Below are 17,632 nucleotides of genomic sequence, written 5' to 3'. Positions count from 1 at the left end.
CTGGACCTAACTCTGCGCCTCCACAGGCCACGTGGAGAACGAGGAGCAGTACCGAGAGGCCGTGGAGTCCTTGGGCAACAGCCACCTGTCCCAGAACAGTCATGAGCTGTCCACCGGCTTCCTGAACTTGGCCGTGTTCACCCGCGAGGTGGCCGCGCTCTTCAAGAACCTGGTGAGGCCCTGCGCCTCCCCGTCGGCCTCAGCCCGGGCTCAGGGCAAATCTAATCTGTGGCTTAAAACTCTGGCTGGGAAAGGGCTGGTTTCCATCCTTCTTTCAGCTTGTCCTTGACCTCTAGTCCCCCTTGACCTCTGACCCATGACCTGAGGTCCCTTTCCACTTCTGACCTCCCGTTTGCTTTCTTCGTCCTCTCTGACTTCTTGTTGGTGTCTCCCCTCCTCTTTCTCCCTCCCTGCCTTCCTCCTCCTCCTCTGTGGTGAGCACCCAGGAGCAGAGAGGTCTCACAGCAGGGAAGAGGCCACGTGAGGGAGGGCTCCCTGGAGGAGGCCTGAGAGAGGAGAAGGCCAGCTCTGCTTCCTGTCTTTGCACCACCGCCTCTCCTTCACCTGCTTTGTACTCTGCTTTCCCGAGCACACCTACTTTGCCCTCAAAGCCTAGAACGTGCCTCCTGTCAGTAAACCTCTCACTCCTGCACGTGGGCCAGTGGCCTCTGGTTCCTTCCTGAGATGGCTTTGTTCCCTAAGTCCGCACCTCGAGGCCACCCCAAGACCCCAGCTCTTCCCGGGCACAAGCACGGCTCTCGGCACTTCACATGTGTCCACATGCACCCTGGCGCACAGCTCTGTGGGGTTGGTTTTACCACTGTCCCCTCTGCACGGGCTAGGAGACTAGGATGTGAGGTTAAGTACCTCCCCTGAGGTCACGCAGGTGGATTTGAACCCAGCATCCGAGTGTAATTAGCCTGCTGGTACTGCCTACCAGGAAAGCCCCTCTCCCCGCCCTAGGCTCCATAGCTTTAGGGCTGGCTTTCATGGCTGAAGTCCCACCAGGGCCCTCCTGGCAGGCGAGGACCACATCATCTCTGTAAGGCAAGCTGCTTAGTGATCAAGCACCCACACCTCAGGCTTAGACTCGGGCCTTGAGTCCCTGCTTTGCTGCTCACGAGGTGTATGACTCTGGGCAAGTCACTCAGTCTGCCTGAGCCTCATCTGTAACAGGGATGAAAGGGGCCTCCATGATGGTCCAGTGGATAAGACTCTGTGCTCCCATTGCAGAGGGCCAAGTTTCAATCCCTGGTCAGGGATCTAGATCCCACATGCCACAACCAAGACCCGGCAAGCCAAATAATAAATAAATATTTTTAAAAATTAAAATGGGGATAACCATGGTCTCCACCTCACAGAGCAGGGATGAGGATTTCTCAAGTTGAGTGCCTGCTCCAGGGAAAGCACTCAGTACACGTTAGCTGATGCCATCTATCATCACTTTATCTCTGGGTAGCACTGCCTCGTGGCCTGTCCTGCAAGTAGAGGCCTTTAACAGTGTTTGGGTTCAACTGAATCAGTGGACAGGGGCTCCTTTGTCTTCACTCCTCTTCCCCTTGTTTTGGTCAGACTAATGTTTGTTGAGGCTCTACTCGGTGGTGGGCACTGTACCAGGGGCTGTGACACAGGGAAGAGTCAGGCTCTGTCTTGGAGAGCCATATAGTCCAGGAGACGGAAACTGAGGTGTGAGATGACACCAAGCAAGATTAGCAGCGTGGCACAAACTCAAGGACCCAGCAGCTTAGGTCAGAGGCCTTGAACTGCCATGGCTCAGAAAAGAGGAGATCAGCACAGGCCATGGGAAGAAGTAGTCAGGAAGGCTTCCTGGAGGAGGAGAGACTTGAGCTGTATCTTGAAAGGTGGGCTGAAATATCAGATAGGCTGTTTTGAGTTGCCAAATGACAGAAATTCAACTCAAACTAGGTTTTTTGTTTTTGTTTTTTTAATAAGTCTTTTTCTCTCTTCCAATCTTTTTTACTTCTTTTGGTCATGCCACACGACTTGTGGGATCTTAGTTCCCCGACCAGGGATTGAACCTGGGCCCACCTGGCCCTGGCAGTGAAAGCACTGAGTCCTAACCATTGGACAACCAGGGAATTCCTCAGGTTAATTTTTTGTTTTATTTTATTATTATTTTATTTTTGGCTGTGCTGGGTCTTTGTTACTGCACTGGCTTTTCTCTAGTTGCAGAGAGCAGAGGCTACGCTAGTTGCTGTGCCTGGGTGTCTTACTGCAGTGGCTACTCTTGTTTCAAAGCTCTTAAGCTTCAGTACGTGCAGCACCTGGGCTCAGGAGTTGCGGCTCCCAGGCTCTAGAGCACAGGTTCAGTAGTCGTGGTGCACAGGTTAGTTGCTCCGGGGAATGCCTGATCTTCCTGGATCAGGGGTCTAACTCGTGTTTCCTGCATCGGCAGGCGGATTCTTTACCACTGAGCCACAAGGGAAGCCCCTCGAGGTTGATTTTCAAAAAGAGAATTCACTGACCCCTATAATGGGAAGATCAGACATGCAGCTGGTTTCAGGCTCCTTCTCTTTCTCTTAGGGTTTCTCTCCGTCTCTGCTCAGGGGGCAGGATGGCCCAGCAGGCCCAGCTTCACACCTTGCAGGAGAAAGACAGTCTTTCTCTCCTGACTTTGGTAGAAGAGTCCCAGAAGGTATCCTGATTGGCTGGCTTGGGTCACGTGCCTGTTCCTGAGCCAATCACAGTGGCCCCCCATGAAGCACTCTGGTCAGCTCTGACTTCGTGTTCACCCCATGTGACCATAGGGAAAGGGTTCTCACATTACAGGGGAGTGGAGAAACAACAGGTGGGCCACACAGGTGGACCTCGGAGCGTCAGAAAGGAGACGTGAGGGTGTCCCTCTGGCCAAGGAGCAGAGAAGGGCTGACCGTGGATGCAGTGGAGCGGGCAGTGGAGGGATGAGGCCCATCAGTCGGGGGAAGGCAAGAGCTTTCCAGGGAGGCCGACCCGCCACCCCGGTGTACCCTTCCACTTTGTCTTTCTCTCCCCTGCCTCCTTCACCCCAGTGCTGTTCTGGTGATGCCTCACTGTACCCTGAGCCCTGTGGGGCTGGACAGGCGTTTGCTCAAGGTGGGGTGTGGGGGTCTCTGCCTCTTCCAGGTTCAGAACCTGAACAACATTGTCTCTTTCCCCCTGGACACTCTGCTGAAGGGGCAGCTGAGGGATGGACGGCAGGTGAGTTTCCATGTGGGGAGGGGTGCCCAGAGGTGGTGAGATGGAGCAAGAAGTGGGGCAGGCAGGAGACCATAGTGGGGGACAGGGCTGGGCTGAGGACGGAGGCCAAGTGAAGCTGTCATAGTGGGTGTGCTGCTGCTGCTGCTAAGTCGCTTCAGTCGTGTCCGACTCTGTGCGACCCCAAAGATGGCAGCCCACCAGGCTCCTCTGTCCCTGGGATTCTCCAGGCAAGAATACTGGAGTGGGTTGCCATTTCCTTTTCCAGTGCATGCATGCATGCTAAGTCACTTCAGTCGTGTCCAACCCTGTGCAACCCCATGGACAGGAGCCCACCAGGCTCCTCTGTCCAGGGAATTCTCTATGCAAGAGTACTGGAGTGGGGTGCCAGTTCCTTCTCTGTCACAGTGGGTGTGCTGTCCTCGTATTATCGACCCCCAGAAAGACAGGAGGGCCCGGGTCTGGGGTGAGCCTAGGTGAGCCAGGGCCCTTTTGGAAATAGCTCATGGAATCTTATAACAGCCCCATGAGGTGTGTCCTGTAGGTGCGGTCATCCCCGTTTTGCTGTTGAGGAAACTGAGGCTCGGGCGTTTGATAACCTGCTTACAGTCTACCCCGGAGAAGGCAATGGCACCCCACTCCAGTACTCTTGCCTGGAAAATCCCACGGACAGAGGAGCCTGGTGGGCTGCAGTCCATGGGGTCGCTAAGAGTCGGACACGACTGAGCAACTTCACTTTCACTTTTCACTTTCATGCATTGGAGAAGGAAATGGCAACCCACTCCAGTGTTCTTGCCTGGAGAATCCCAGGGACGGGGGAGCCTAGTGGGCTGCTGTCTATGGGGTCGCACAGAGTCGGACATGACTGAAGCGACTTAGCACTTAGCAGTACAGTCACCCAGCTGGTCAGTAGAGGAGCCAGTGTGAGGCCAGGGCTCCTGACCCCCCCATGCTTGCTGCGCTATCTGCACCAGGCAGCCCCTGGCTGGAGGCAAACCGGAGCTCAAAGTAACAGGATAATCTCCGTGGGAAGTCTGCTCCAGAAGGCCCAGGGGAGGAGCCATCACCCCTGGCTAAGCACCAGCCTGGGAACCACCCAAACCAGACCGGCAGCTTTTCCACCTGGCAGACCGAGACACCTTGAATGCCGGGGCTGACTGTTCTGAAGGGTGTGAGCAGCCCGCTGGATGGGGCCTGGGATCAGCCAGGTCTCTCTGGCTTGCTGTGTGGCCTTGGGTAGACTTCTTGGCCTCTCTGTGCATATGTCCCTCAACCTGTACCTTCCTGTTGAAAGGATGAGCTAGAACCAGGCAGGAGAACCAGTGGGACAGAGTTAGGGGGAGGATTCTGATCTTTATCCTCCCTCTTCTTCCTCATGGTGATCTCCATCTTCTAAGAGAGGGGACTCAGGGCAGACCTCCCCCCAAATAGTCCCAATATCCTAGGCCTGAGCCTACCAGTTCAGACTGATTACTGGCAACTGTGGGAAGGCAGGAGGGCCTCCGCTCTGAGAAGTGGGGTCAGTAGGGTTTATTTTGCTGATGAGGTTTGCAGTCAGGGCTAATGTGAATACGGGCTGGTTGGAGGGTGGCTCTCAGCCTGCAAACACAGGATCCCCCTAATTGTAGCACAGTGTCCTGTTGATTCCAGACCCCAAGACCCTCTTTGGGCAAATTGTGTTTGTTTGTTTTTTTTTCCTGAACTACAGGATTCCAAAAAGCAGCTGGAGAAGGCATGGAAGGACTACGAAGCCAAAATGTAAGTGACTGTGGCCAGGGTGCTTGGTCTAGGAGAGTGATGCTTCTGTTGCAGCAGGGGGCTGGATGTGGGGAAGAAACCAAGCGCTACCAGGGCGTGTCACCGGAAGTGCATGGCATCTCGCTGTCCAGAAATGTTTACGCGAGGCGGGTATTTATGCCCAGACCTTGAAAGGAGTCTGGGGGCTTGACCATGAGACAACCAAGGAGGAGCTATTGTGAAAGGACCCCAAGATGCTCCCCAAGACCCTTCTGCTTGGTGGTGCCAACATGGGTAGAGAGACAGAAAGGAGCATCCATTTACCGAACAGCTCCAAGTGCCAGACATCCACCCTCACACTCACCCAGCCTCTGAGGGACATATTGGTATCCCAGTTATCAAAGGAGGAATTAGAGGTTCAGAGAGGTTAAGTTACTTGCCCAAGGCCACACAGTTAGGCAGAGGCAGAGCTGGGACTCATGTTTGGTGATCCTGATTCTGCAACACCAGGGAGTATCTGTAAACATTTAGTTGGACACAGAGGAGGAAAGGCCATACCCAGGCCTCTTGTGTGCACCAGCCGGGTTTCTCACTAGCTACTGGGACATTATGGCGACAGGAGTCCCAGGTACCCAGTGACCAACTCTTCCTGAGTGGGGACTCCTCGGGCTCTGCCTTCTAAAGTCTGTCCAAGTCCCGACCCCAGCCCTCTGCCCCGGCCCAGCCGGGCCCACTGAACCTCAGGGCACTGTTTACTCTTCTTTTTAAAATGTTGGCTTCTCTTGCAGTTTTCAAAAGCAATATGTGTTCATTATGAGTAACTTTGGAAAATACGGGGAGGTAGAAGAGGAAAAAATTTAAGTTATCCTTAGGAGAAGATTAGGGTCCTGCAGGGGGATATCTAGTACTTCTCTATTTTTAGAATTTTTTCCATAGTGTGGGTAGCACTGTAATTTCATCATTTTTAAAAAGTGGAGGAGGGGGAGTTCCTGGGTTGGTCCAGTGCTTAGGACTCGTGCTTTCGCTGCTGTGACCCAGGTTCAATCCCTGGTTGGGGAACTAAGATCCCACAAGGAAATAAGATCCCACAAGCTGTGTGGCATGGCCAAAACAAACAAAACTTGTGTGGGGAGAGGAAACTACCGAAAACAAGGAAGAAGAGCCTTCATTTCTTTTCTTTCTTTTTTGGACATTCATTTTTATTTATTTGTTTATTTAACTGTGCCAGGCTAATGAGTTTGCAGAATACAGACTCTTCGTGGTGGCATATGGGATCTAGTCCGTGACCAGGGATCAAATGCAGGCCCTTGAATTGGCACTGGACCCCCAGGGCAGTTTTGACCCTTTATTTCTAAGCCTAAAGTATTAACATCTATCTAGTCATTTTTCTATGTATAAAGAACTATTTTTACAGAACCAATATCATAATTATACTGGGGGGGGTTGCTTAAAAATACATCATGACCATCTTTCTACATCATTACATATTTTTATGTACAATGTTACATTATCATTATTATTTAATTATTATTTTTGGCTGCACTGCGTCTTCGTCGCTGCGCTCAGGCTTCCTTTAGTCGTGGCAAGCCGGAGCTCCCCTCTGCTTGCGGTAGCTTCTCTTGTGGAGCACAGACTTTAGGGTGTGCCGGCTTCAGTAGCTGTGGCACACAGACTTAGTTGCCCTGTGGCACATGGAATCTTCATGGACCAGGGATCGAACTTGTGTCCTCTGCATTGGCAGGCAAATTCTTCACCACTAGACCACCAGGGAAGTCCAATAACGTCGCTTAAATGGGTGCACTGTGTCTCAATATATGCACCCCCACCGTGTATTTAATCTGCCCTTGTTGTTCGGGAGGCATCCTTGGAACTGCATCCTTGCTCCCACCCATGATTATTTCTGTAGAACCTTTCCGAGAAGTAGTTCCTGGAGCTTTATTGTTCCTCAGGCTCCCAGCACCATGGGGACCTCCCTGAGTCCGACAGAAGGCTGAAACGGCTCCTCCACCAGGGCCTCCATGTGCGCCCCAGCTGTGGGTATAGAGCTGGTGCTGGAGGGTGTGGGGCTGTGATGGGCGTGGCCACCCGTTCTCATCAGCACCCGGGGAGGGGTGTGGACACGCAGGCGGAAGACCTTTCTCTTTCTGATTTGATGTGGGATCACATAGCCTTCATCTTCCTGAGTTACCCTTGACGGAGCCCCTAGCCTTTCAGGAAATCATCTACTACAAGCATTCCCAACCCCCAGTACCAGTCCTGTTAGGAACTGGGCTGCACAGCTGGAGATGAGTGGTAGGCAAGACAGTGAAACTTCAGCTGTATTTACAGCTGTTCCCCATCGTTCACATTGCCACCTGAGCTCTGCCTCCTATCAGATCAGCGGCGGATCAGAGAACCCTAGATTCTCATGGGAGGGCAAACCCTAACCCTAAAGTCAAGGCAGAACATCCTGAGAGTGCTGCAGAACAGAAATAAAGTGCACGATAAAGGTAATGCCCTTGAACCACCCCCAAACCATCCCCACCCCTGGCCCCTGGAAAAATTGTCTTCCACAAAACCTGTCCCTGGTGCCAAAAACACTGGGGACCACCGATCTACTAAGTAGAATAAGCCCTACGCAATGCTGACCTCCCCAAGCAGCTGGGCCTTTACCAGATTGATATATTGATCTTGCCTGTGAGGTTTCATTGAAAGAAAAGTCTGTGGAATGATGGGGAAAGAGGTTTGGCTGAGGTTATGCAGTGAATTACCAACAGGACCTAGGCTAGAACCCAGGATTTCTGAGTCTGGTGCTCTTCTGGTCACTCCACATAGCCTCCTGTCTCCTTCTCATGTTACACAGGTTGAGCCATTATGTCCTGGCACAGGTGACTGTGTGCATTCCTTTTACGAGGGCTCCAGGTATAGCTAGATATTAGCAAACCAAAAGTTGCTGTGTAATTGCACTTCATTCTTACCAGACCAGTCTGGGCAGCAGCTGCAAGGACCCAGGGCCCTGATAACATCTGCTGATCACCACCAGCTTCTCACATACTGGCTGTTGCTGTAGGAGGTCCCCTCCCCACCTGGGGCTGCTAAGAAAGGCATCCCAGGCCCTGGGCAGCAGACACAGTTACCTAGGCTATTCCATTTTCAGGGCTGTTTCCTCATCTGAAAAATGGAGCCAACATTACTTTCCAGGGTTGATGTGGAGACGAGACAGCCCCTGGCACTGCAGGTCAACACGTGCTTATTTGCCCTCTTGCTGAGCCAGAACTGGGGCCAGAATAACACCACGGGGTAGAGAGGCAGAAGCCCAGACCTCTGCTCCCAGCATTTCCCCCACCAGCCTGGGATCTTGAGCCATTACCTCCCTTCTCTGGGTCTCAGCTTCACCTTCTGTAAGATAGTTTCTGACCGTGATCTATCAGAAGAGACACTGCGACTGTCACCAGCTTGGGGAGACCAGCCAGGGAAGGAGGGAGGGGATGAATCTGAGCCACAGTGTTGGCTACCAGCACCCTCCCTAAGGCTCTAGCATCAGGCAGACTTGGGTTCAAATCTTGGCTCTAGTTCTTAGCGGCTGTGTGGCTTGGACAAGTCACTTACCATTTCAGCCTCAGGCTCCCTGTCTATAAAATAAAGTCATGATTCCTGCCTTGCGGGGTTGTTGCTTTAGTGTGTGATGGGTCTAGCAGAGCACACAGTACAAAATTATCGCTTAAAAATAATTATTAAGGGACTTCCCTGGTGGCCCGGTGGCTAAGACTCCATGCTTCCAATGCATGGGGCTTGGGTTCCATCCCTGGTCAGGGAACTAGATCTCACATTCCACAACTAAAGATTCCACATGCCTCAACTGAGACCCAGTGCAGCCAAATACATCTTTTTCAAAATAAATATTAATAATAGCAGCTAATAATACTTCCTTAAGAGCTTCCTTTGTGCCAACTGCTGTGATAAGCTTTTTACATCAGTTATCAGTTTTGATTGTTGTTGGAAGGGAAAAGGGGCTGTCATCCCCAATTTCTAGGTTGAGTAGTGAGGGGAAAAAAATACCACCACAATCCCTGCCTTAGTGGATCCCACTGGTTTGTTAGCAAGAAGAAAGTCCCAAAAGAATGAAGACACAAAGTAAAAGTGCTCTAGCGATGGTATCAGCACAGAGGCGCAGAAGGGGCAGGCGGTTTTGTTTGGGTGGAGAGAAGGGTGATTGGAAAAGGCATCGCCCGAGAGGTGGTTCACAGGGCCAGATTGGCAGGTGCACGGTTCCTTTTGATTCCTTCCCTCTCCCATCTCCCCACCCCGACGTCCTCACTCTACCGGTACCTGTCTCTCATTCCCTGGATCACATTAGACAATGGCTGTGGTCCCCTTCTCCAATTGTCTCTGTCTTCTTAGTAACTAGCATTTCAGCACTTTTCACTATTTTATTTCACTCCTGCTGCAACTCCATTCAAAGGAAATAAAAAATATTCTTAAGGTTTGAAATGTTTAAGAAACACTGGTGATCCTTTGAGGACAGGGAGGGAATGGAATTTGTTATTTTCTGGGTCGGGGTGTGTGTGTTGCAATACAAGCACTCCCAGCTATTAGTGTGAGGTGATTCGGGTCATCTTGGGTGACTATATCAGACTTTGTAGGGAAATCTCTATAATTACCATAGCTGAGGCTGAAGGACAAAGCTATGATTAATCACAAGGCCCTGTATCGTACTTTACAGCTTATCTTCATCCTGAACTAAATAGCTTCTATCCTTTAATCTCCATTAGACCGGCATTAAAAAAAAAAATTATTGGAAGTGAAAGTCACTCAGTTGTGTCCGATTCTTTGCGACCCTATACAATACAGTCCATGGAATTCTCCAGGTCAGAATACTGGAGTGGGTAGCCTTTCCCTTCTCCCGGGATCTTCCCAACCCAGGAATAGAACCCAGGTCTCCCACACTGCAGGCAGGTTCTTTACCAGCTAAGCCACAAGGGAAGCTCAAGAATACTGGAGTGGGTAGCCTATCCCTTCTCCAGCAGATCTTCCCAACCCAGAAATCGAACCAGGATCTCCTGCATTGCAGGCAGATTCTTTACCTACTGAGCTATCAGGGAAGCCCTAAATAAGAAGTGAGTGAAGTCAGTGAGTGAAAGTCACTCAGTCGTGTCCAACTCTTTGCGACCCTGTAGACTATACAGTCCATGGAATTCTCCAGGCCAGAACACTGGAGTGGGTAGCCTTTCCCTTCTCCAGGGGATCTTCCCAACCCAGGGATCGAACCCAGGTCTCTCGCATTGCAGGCGGATTCTTTACCAACTGAGCTATCAGGGAAGCCTACCCTACACTAAAAAAAAGTATCTAAAGGAATCACCAGGTTATTACTCTAATCATCAGTGTCATTAGCAGCATCATAGTCCTGCCATTTATTGAGGGCCTTACCACAACCAGGGACTGTACTAAATGTCTCCAATGCGTTAGATCATTTGAGACCTAAGCAGTATTAGTCTTATTTTTGGAAATGGGGAAGGTGAGGTTTAGAAAGATGCATAAAGGTTAAATAAGCAAGGGAGCTGCCATAAATCCAAAATCCACATTTCTAGCCACCGTACTGGGCTTCCCTTGTAGCTCAGCTGGTAAAGAATCTGCCTTCAATGTGGGAGACCTGGGTTCAACCCCTGGGTTGGGAAGATCCCCTGGAAAAGGGAAAGGCTACCCACTCCAGTATTCTGGCCTGGAGAATTCCATGGACTGTAGAGTCCATGGGGTTGCAGAGAGTTGGACATGACACTTTACCGTGGCTTCTTTTTCGTCCGTTTACTCTGGAGCAGGCTTTCCAAAACGTCAGTGTATTCCCCATCCTTATTTAACAGCTGCATAATATCCCTATGTGTGGTCATAGCATAATTTATTTAACCACTTCCCGTTGATAGATATGTAGCTCATTTTTTCATTTTTCCCTGTTTACAGACATGGTAACAGTGAAGGCAGGAGCCCCCCTTGCCCTCTCCCAGTTGTTCTGCCCCCACAGTCCCCCGTCCTGCTTAATGAGCTGCCGAGCTCATTGTTGCTCAGGCCTGGCCATCACCTCTTTCTGCCACTCATCTTCAGATCTCAAAAAAAGCATCTGCCTGACCCTCAAGCCTGTTCCCAGGGTCAGTCCCCACCTAACTCCACTCTCCTGCCATAGACTCCCTCCCGGGGTATTATAAAGCTTTAGCGAAATGAAGAATCACCACTTCAAAGAAAATTAAAAACAAAACCACTAAAAACCCTGCAAAAGTCTGCTCTCAGAGCAGTGGCTTTCACCCGGGGTGATTTTGCACCCCCACCCTATCCCCCAGGAGACATTTCTGGTTGTCACAACAAGGGAGATGCTGGTGGCATCTAGTGGGCAGGGGTCAAGGGTACTGCTAAACAGCCTGTGTTCACAGAGCGGCCCCCACATCAGAAAAGTATCTGGTTAAAATGTCTGTAGTTCAAAGGTTGAGAAACTGCTCTTCAGGTCTCCAGAGACAGAGTGTGCAAATAAGCACCATTCCAGAGGTCTGAGGTCAGTAAAGCCTAGAACTAAAGACTGAGAACTCAGTCTAGGCCATTGCTTCCTCCCTTCGTAGATGGAAGAACTGCAGCCGAAAGAGGCCTGTAGCACAGCTGCAGAGTCTTCTGTGTGTTCAGTCTTTTGCATCCTTTATCTCATCTGGGTACAGATGAACAGCCCCATTTTCCAGATGTGGAGACTGAGGCTTAGAGAGGGGAAGTAATGCAGATGTAAGGTTATCCCACATCTGTCTTCTTTGACACCCCCTTGGAAGCAAAACTGTTATGCAAGTCGTCTCCTTCACACAGGCTCATGGGTCCAGCCCCAGGTGTGGAAATACTCTCCTGGTTGGGAGTGGGTAGTCTAATGGGTGTGGGATTTCCAGGAAACTAATTGCCCACAGTTCCACCCAACCCCAAACAGGGGAAACCACCAACCCTGAGAACAGGAGGGGAAGGCCCAGCTTACTCTCAGCTACAGGGTGGGAAGTGCTTTCTTTCTTCACCTACAAAAGAAAAGAATCAAGGTTTTCTAAGCTCTAAATGGAAGCTCTTGGCTCAGAAGAATGAAGGCACCTTGTGGTGCCTCCTAACCCCCATGGTCCTAAATCCCTTCCAGCAAACTCTAATTCCAATGCCGCCTGGCCCTATGGGAACCCATCCTCTCCCTGCATTAGAAACCCTTAACTCCTTCCTATTGCTCTTGAGACAAAGACCGAGAACCTCAGCATGGTCTGAATCAGGCCTTGGAAGCACCTCCCTCCATCCCTGCTGTGAGCCCTGTCTCTCCTGTCTGCAGCTGTCTGATCCTCCCACCAGCCCTGGCTTCTTAGACTTCAGATCTCAGCTCCCATATCCTGAGCAGCCAGATGAGGTCGGATGCCCATTTTACTCTCCCCTTACTCACTGCAAGGCTGTGATTTGATTCATGTCTTTCCCCGCTACCAGCCTGTAGATTCTCTGAATCCACCTTGTTGACCATTGTACCTCAACAGCTGGCACAGAGGGTCCCCCTCATCCTCGTGTGCCCATACAGAGAGCAGCGTGTAGGGGTGGTGGGACATGCAGGGGCTTAGGGAGAGTTGTTCAGGCCTCTCTTTCCTTGGGGTCTAGGGCCAGGCTGGAGAAGGAGAGGGACCGGGCCAGGGTGATAGGAGGGAGCACTGGGGAGGTGGCCCAGGACACGCAGAGAGAACGACGTGTCTTCCAGTTGCACATGTGTGAGGTAAGGGGGCCCCAGGGTGAGTCCGGCCCCAGGGTGAGGGTGGGATAGGATGTGTCTTCCAGTCTACATCCCTGAACCCTCAGGGGCCCAGTCACAGTCTCAGCCGAGGTCCTTGCTAGATGGCCCTTGAGATGTCACCCAGGTTCAGTCCTGGCCAGGAAGATTAGCTGGGGATGAAGACAGCAGCCTCTTGTCCCCAGGATTTCGTCTTGCTCACGTCACACACTTTGCCCTGCCCTCTCCCCAGTATCTGCTGAAAGCCGGGGAGAGCCAGATGAAGCAAGGCCCTGATTTCCTGCAGAGCCTCATCAAATTCTTCCATGCTCAGCACAAGTAGGTTCCCCTGATGTCCCACCCGTATCCCCACAGTCTCTTGCCCCTTTAACCCTTCAGGCAACCCAGAACAGGGTCATCTCCAGTGTCTGGCAGACCCTCGAAGTTTCTAAGTGTGAATGTATGTCATTGGTAACGCTTTTTGCAGCTGCTCTTTATTGAATGTTTATCAGGTATCAGGCACTAAGTACTTACACAACTCCCTTGAGCAGCTACTGATATTATTCCCATTTTACAGATGCAAAAACTGAGGCTCAGATTTACTAAGATCACATAGCTAGAAAACAGGATCTGGACCATCAAACTGTACCACCCCCCAGGTGCCCTGGGATCTTTAGAGCACCTTCTCTCATACTTCATCTCTCATTTTCATCTCTCTCTCTCTCTCTCTGGTCCCGTGCTTGGCCTCAAACTCAGCTTTTTCCAAGATGGCTTGAAGGCAGCTCAGAGCCTGTCTCCCTTCATCGAGAAGCTGGCAGTCTCGGTACACACAGTAAGTCAGGCTTCACCCCTGAGCGTGTGGTTAAGCCCCCTGTCCTCCTGGGAACATCTGTGGCTGTGGAAGAGCTGGCTCCTGCCGAGACAGCGAGGCTGCTGCCCTGCTGCTCTGGGCATGAGCTCCGTGCCTGGCACAACTGTCAGCTGATAACTGGGTCCTGCCCTTCATCCCATAGCTGCGTCAAGCCCAGGAGGAGGAGCTACAGAAGCTGACCCAGCTCCGGGACTCCCTCCGAGGGACACTGCAGCTCGAGAGCAGAGAGGTCAGCCCCCAAATCATCCCCAAACAAGTGCCCACCCCCTCCCAGGCCCACCCTGGAGGGAGGGAGAGAAAGGAAGACCCCACAGGTCCCCTTGAAAAGGTCTCCCTGAGCGAGACCCCTGCAGAACGGGGCTCTTTGCCCCACATGCCCTGAGGTCTCCTTCACGTGTCCAAGCAACAGGAGAGTCTGAGCCGGAAGAACTCGGGAGGTGGCTACAGCATCCACCAGCACCAAGGCAACAAGCAGTTTGGGACAGAGAAGGTTGGCTTCTTGTATAAGAAAAGTGACGGGTAAGTGACTCAGAGAGCTCGAGTAACTTGCCCGAAGCCACACAGACGTAAATGATAGGGTTGAAGGAGGCGCCTGAAGGGCTAGTTCCTATTATTTGTTGAGGGTTCCAGGGCCCTCCATGCTGCAGTGCAAAACCACCAGAATCCTGGGCTCATGAACTCTGCTGAACGTTGCAGTTCTTAATGGAAAGAAGGAGAACAGCAGCGCCAAACACTTTTTGGGCAGTCTCCATGGCCCTACTCTTAACCATTGTAATATACTGAATATGCCTGGACATGAAAATGTTGGCTGTGCCTTGTTCCCTCATGTGAAAAACAAAAATCAGGCTGTAAATGCAAAAGCCTTTATGGGATCCATTCATTAATTTTTTTTTTTTTTACTAACTAATCAGTTTTTATCAGAGAAAAATAACTTGGTTAAACCAATTAATATTTACCTCTTATAGGAAAAGTGTTAAGTAGCTTTGACTATGGATTTGCTCATTTTATTTCGCATGCTAAGTTGCTTCAGTCGTGTCCAACTCTTTGCAATCCTGTGGACTGTAGCCCGCCTGGCTCCTCTGTCCATGGACTTCTCCAGGCCAGAATACGGGAGTCATGCTCCCCTGCAGGGGACTTCCTGACCCAGGGATTGAACCTGCGTCTCATATCTCCTGTATTGGCAGGCGGGTTCTTTAACACTAGTGCCACCTGGAAAGTCCATCTTATTTTGGGAGTCTCGGTGTTTATCTTGCTTGGTCTTTAATCACAATTCATCTCTCATGGTCAAGAGCCTATTCCTTCTCTCAGACTAGGAGCTCCCTAAGGTTGCGAGCTGTGTCTCTTCCATCAGACCAGAAGCTCTCAGAGGACCAAGGTCACATGGTCCCCTTTAGAATAAAGACTCTCAGAGAGTGGGGCTGTTTCCTCATCTGACTGGGAGCTTTCTAAGGGCAGGGCTGTGCCTCCTTCATCGGAAGGGAGCCAGGGAGTCAGGAGTATAGGGGTCGGAGTCAGGGGACAGAAAAGGTAAAGAAGTGGGACTGGAGGTCATACAGGTGGGGTCGGAGACCTGGTCTAGGACCTTGTTCACCAACATGCTCACACCTAGTGTGAGCCCTGGGTGATGGTCTTTCTATCCCTCTGGGCCCTAGAATTCGAAGAGTCTGGCAGAAAAGGAAGTGTGGAGTCAAGTATGGCTGCCTGACCATCTCACACAGCACGGTGAGGCCTGGAGGATGGGGATCTCAGGGCATGATGGGTCCTCTCCTCCTGGTGTTCAGAACAGACAGGTGGCAAGCCCTCCCTCTAAGATGCAAACCTGGATCCAGGGAGCTGGAGACCCTCCGCAGGAGGAAGGATGGGCTCCAAAGCCCCCAAGCTGGTCTTGGCCCAGCCTCCACATCCTTGAGGTGCTGGGAGAGGGGAGACATTAACTGGAACATAATTATTATGCCCATTTAACAGATTGGGAAACTGAGGCCTAAGAGTTTGGGAGGCCCAGAGGGTAACTGTACATCCTCCATCTGCAACCTCCCACAGATAAACCGGCCCCCAGTGAAGCTGACCCTGCTGACATGCCAAGTAAGGCCAAACCCCGAGGAGAAAAAGTGCTTTGACCTGGTGACCCGTGAGTAGTCCCTGCCCCCTACACCTCAACTGGCCAAGGCTTCTCTAAGAGACCAGTCAGTCCTGGGAGGCTCCAATTAGGGGGTCTGTGTCCAATTCCACAAGTGAAAGTTGCTCAGTTGTGTCCAACTCTTTGTGACCCTAGAATTCTCCAGACCAGAATACTGGAGTGGATAGCCTTTCCCTTCTCTAGGGGATCTTCCCAACCCAGGGATCGAACCCAGGTCTCCCGCATTGCAGGCGGATTCTTTACCAGCTGAGCCACAAGGGAAGTCCATGAATACTGAGTGGGGGTAGCCTATCCCTTTTCCAGGGGATCTTCCGGACCCAGGAATCGAACCAGGTCTCCTGCACTGCAGGTGGATTTTTTTTACTGCTGAGCTTCCGGGGAAGCCCCAAGTGTTTATCAAATAGCCTACTACAGGCATACAACTCTTTAAGCCCTGGACAGGCTATTTAAAAGCTTCACTCTATATCACATTAAAGATTAAAATGCACCCACATGCATGCGTGCGTGCTTAGTCCCTAAATTGTTTTCTGACCTCATGGATTGTAGCCCACCAGGCCCTCTGTCCGTGGGATTTCCCAGACAAGAATACTGGAGGGGGTTGTCATTTCCTTCTCCAGGGGATCTTTCCCACCCAGGGATCGAACCTTCATCTCCTGCATCGGCAGGCAGTTCTTTACCACTGAGCCACCAGGGAAGCCCAAAATATATTCACGCACCACTCTGAATATGATTATTTCTGTAAAATATATTTAAATGGATTTGGGTAATTTGGCTTTCAAAATTATTATTACTTAAAAATGTTCCATTTTCATCATTTGGAGTCTTTGGTGACAGGCATCTCACGGGGGCCAGCACAGGCTGAGAAAGCCCTAGATCTGGTCCTTGGGGAGCTCTGCCTGGCAGGGGTGTAATGTGGAGACCCAGGACTACAAGGGGATGGGAAGTGTCCAGAAGAGCGGTGCAGATAGAGCCCCCTCAGAGATTAGAGGACAGAAGTCCTACCCTGCCATGGGGGAATCAGGAAAGGCTGCTGGGAGGAGAGAGCTCTAGAGTCTGACCTTGAAGAACCCAGAACGTCAAGTCTAGGGAAGGACATTTCGGGAGACAGGACCTGGTGTGGCGAAAGGCATGGAAACAGGAGGGTGGGCCCACCAGTTTAGCCAGGGTGCAGGGTTCACATAGGAGCAGTGGGAGATGAAGCCTGGGAATTTCTCTTTTTTTATTTATTGTTTTTATTTGGCTTAGGTCTTAGTTGCAGCATGTGGGATCTAGTTCCCTGACCAGGGATCGAATCTGGGCTTCCTGCATTGGGAGTGTGGATTTTTAGCCACTGGGTCACCAGGGAAGTCCCTGGGAATACCTCTTAAAGATTTGGACCTTCTTTCCTGGAAGGAGGGAGCCACAGGAGACCTTGGAGCAGTGAAATGGCGTGATTAGGGCAGAACCTCGGGCCCAACCATCTGGCAGCTGGTGCAGGCGGGTGGGGGCGCGGGGACAGGGACAGGCCAGGAAGACCAGAAGGGAGGCTGTGTACCTGGGGCTGAGTGGGAAGGTGGTTGTAGGGTCAGAGGATATTCTGCTTGTGGGCTGAGGGGGGTCTTGTGCCCTGGGAAACGGCACCTGACCCTGGAAGCTGGTTCACACAGAGGGGCCTTCTTGGAATTGGACTTTGGAGACTGCTGAGAAACTGCCCCCTCTGCTGGCCACTGTCATCACCCTCCCCTGGTAGCCTAACCAAGCCTGGCCCCACAGGGACAAAAGCTCCCTCTGGACTCAGCACTTGGGATGACATCTTCTCGGGCCCAGGGAGGTAAGGCCAGCAGGATCCCTGTGGCCCAGACAACCTCTCCTTTCCCCACAGACAACAGGACGTACCACTTCCAGGCGGAGGACGAACATGAGTGTGAGGCGTGAGTGCCCCCTGAAGTCCAGCCAAGGGGTGGGGGTGAGGGGGGCAGCCTCCGGCCGT

The 17,632-nt window shown here is 51.6% G+C and overlaps 1 protein-coding gene across 1 annotated transcript in view; it reads left to right on the top strand.

Annotated features, from left to right (window-relative positions):
• Nucleotides 1-17,632, top strand: part of ASAP3 (ArfGAP with SH3 domain, ankyrin repeat and PH domain 3) — a 50,055-nt gene that overhangs the window by 23,763 nt on the left and 8,660 nt on the right. Inside the window, 11 exon segments of the mRNA XM_005911999.3 lie at nt 27-172; nt 3,124-3,198; nt 4,904-4,953; nt 12,550-12,661; nt 12,909-12,994; nt 13,412-13,487; nt 13,669-13,755; nt 13,936-14,045; nt 15,179-15,248; nt 15,567-15,654; nt 17,525-17,573. Of these exon segments, the coding sequence (XP_005912061.3) occupies nt 27-172; nt 3,124-3,198; nt 4,904-4,953; nt 12,550-12,661; nt 12,909-12,994; nt 13,412-13,487; nt 13,669-13,755; nt 13,936-14,045; nt 15,179-15,248; nt 15,567-15,654; nt 17,525-17,573 (949 nt within the window).

Source organism: Bos mutus, chromosome 2 (genome assembly GCF_027580195.1).
Source record: "Bos mutus isolate GX-2022 chromosome 2, NWIPB_WYAK_1.1, whole genome shotgun sequence".
NCBI classification, from domain to species: Eukaryota; Metazoa; Chordata; class Mammalia; order Artiodactyla; family Bovidae; genus Bos; species Bos mutus.
The sequence above is the reverse complement of the archived record's forward strand: the minus strand, read 5'-3'. Positions and strand labels throughout refer to the sequence as shown.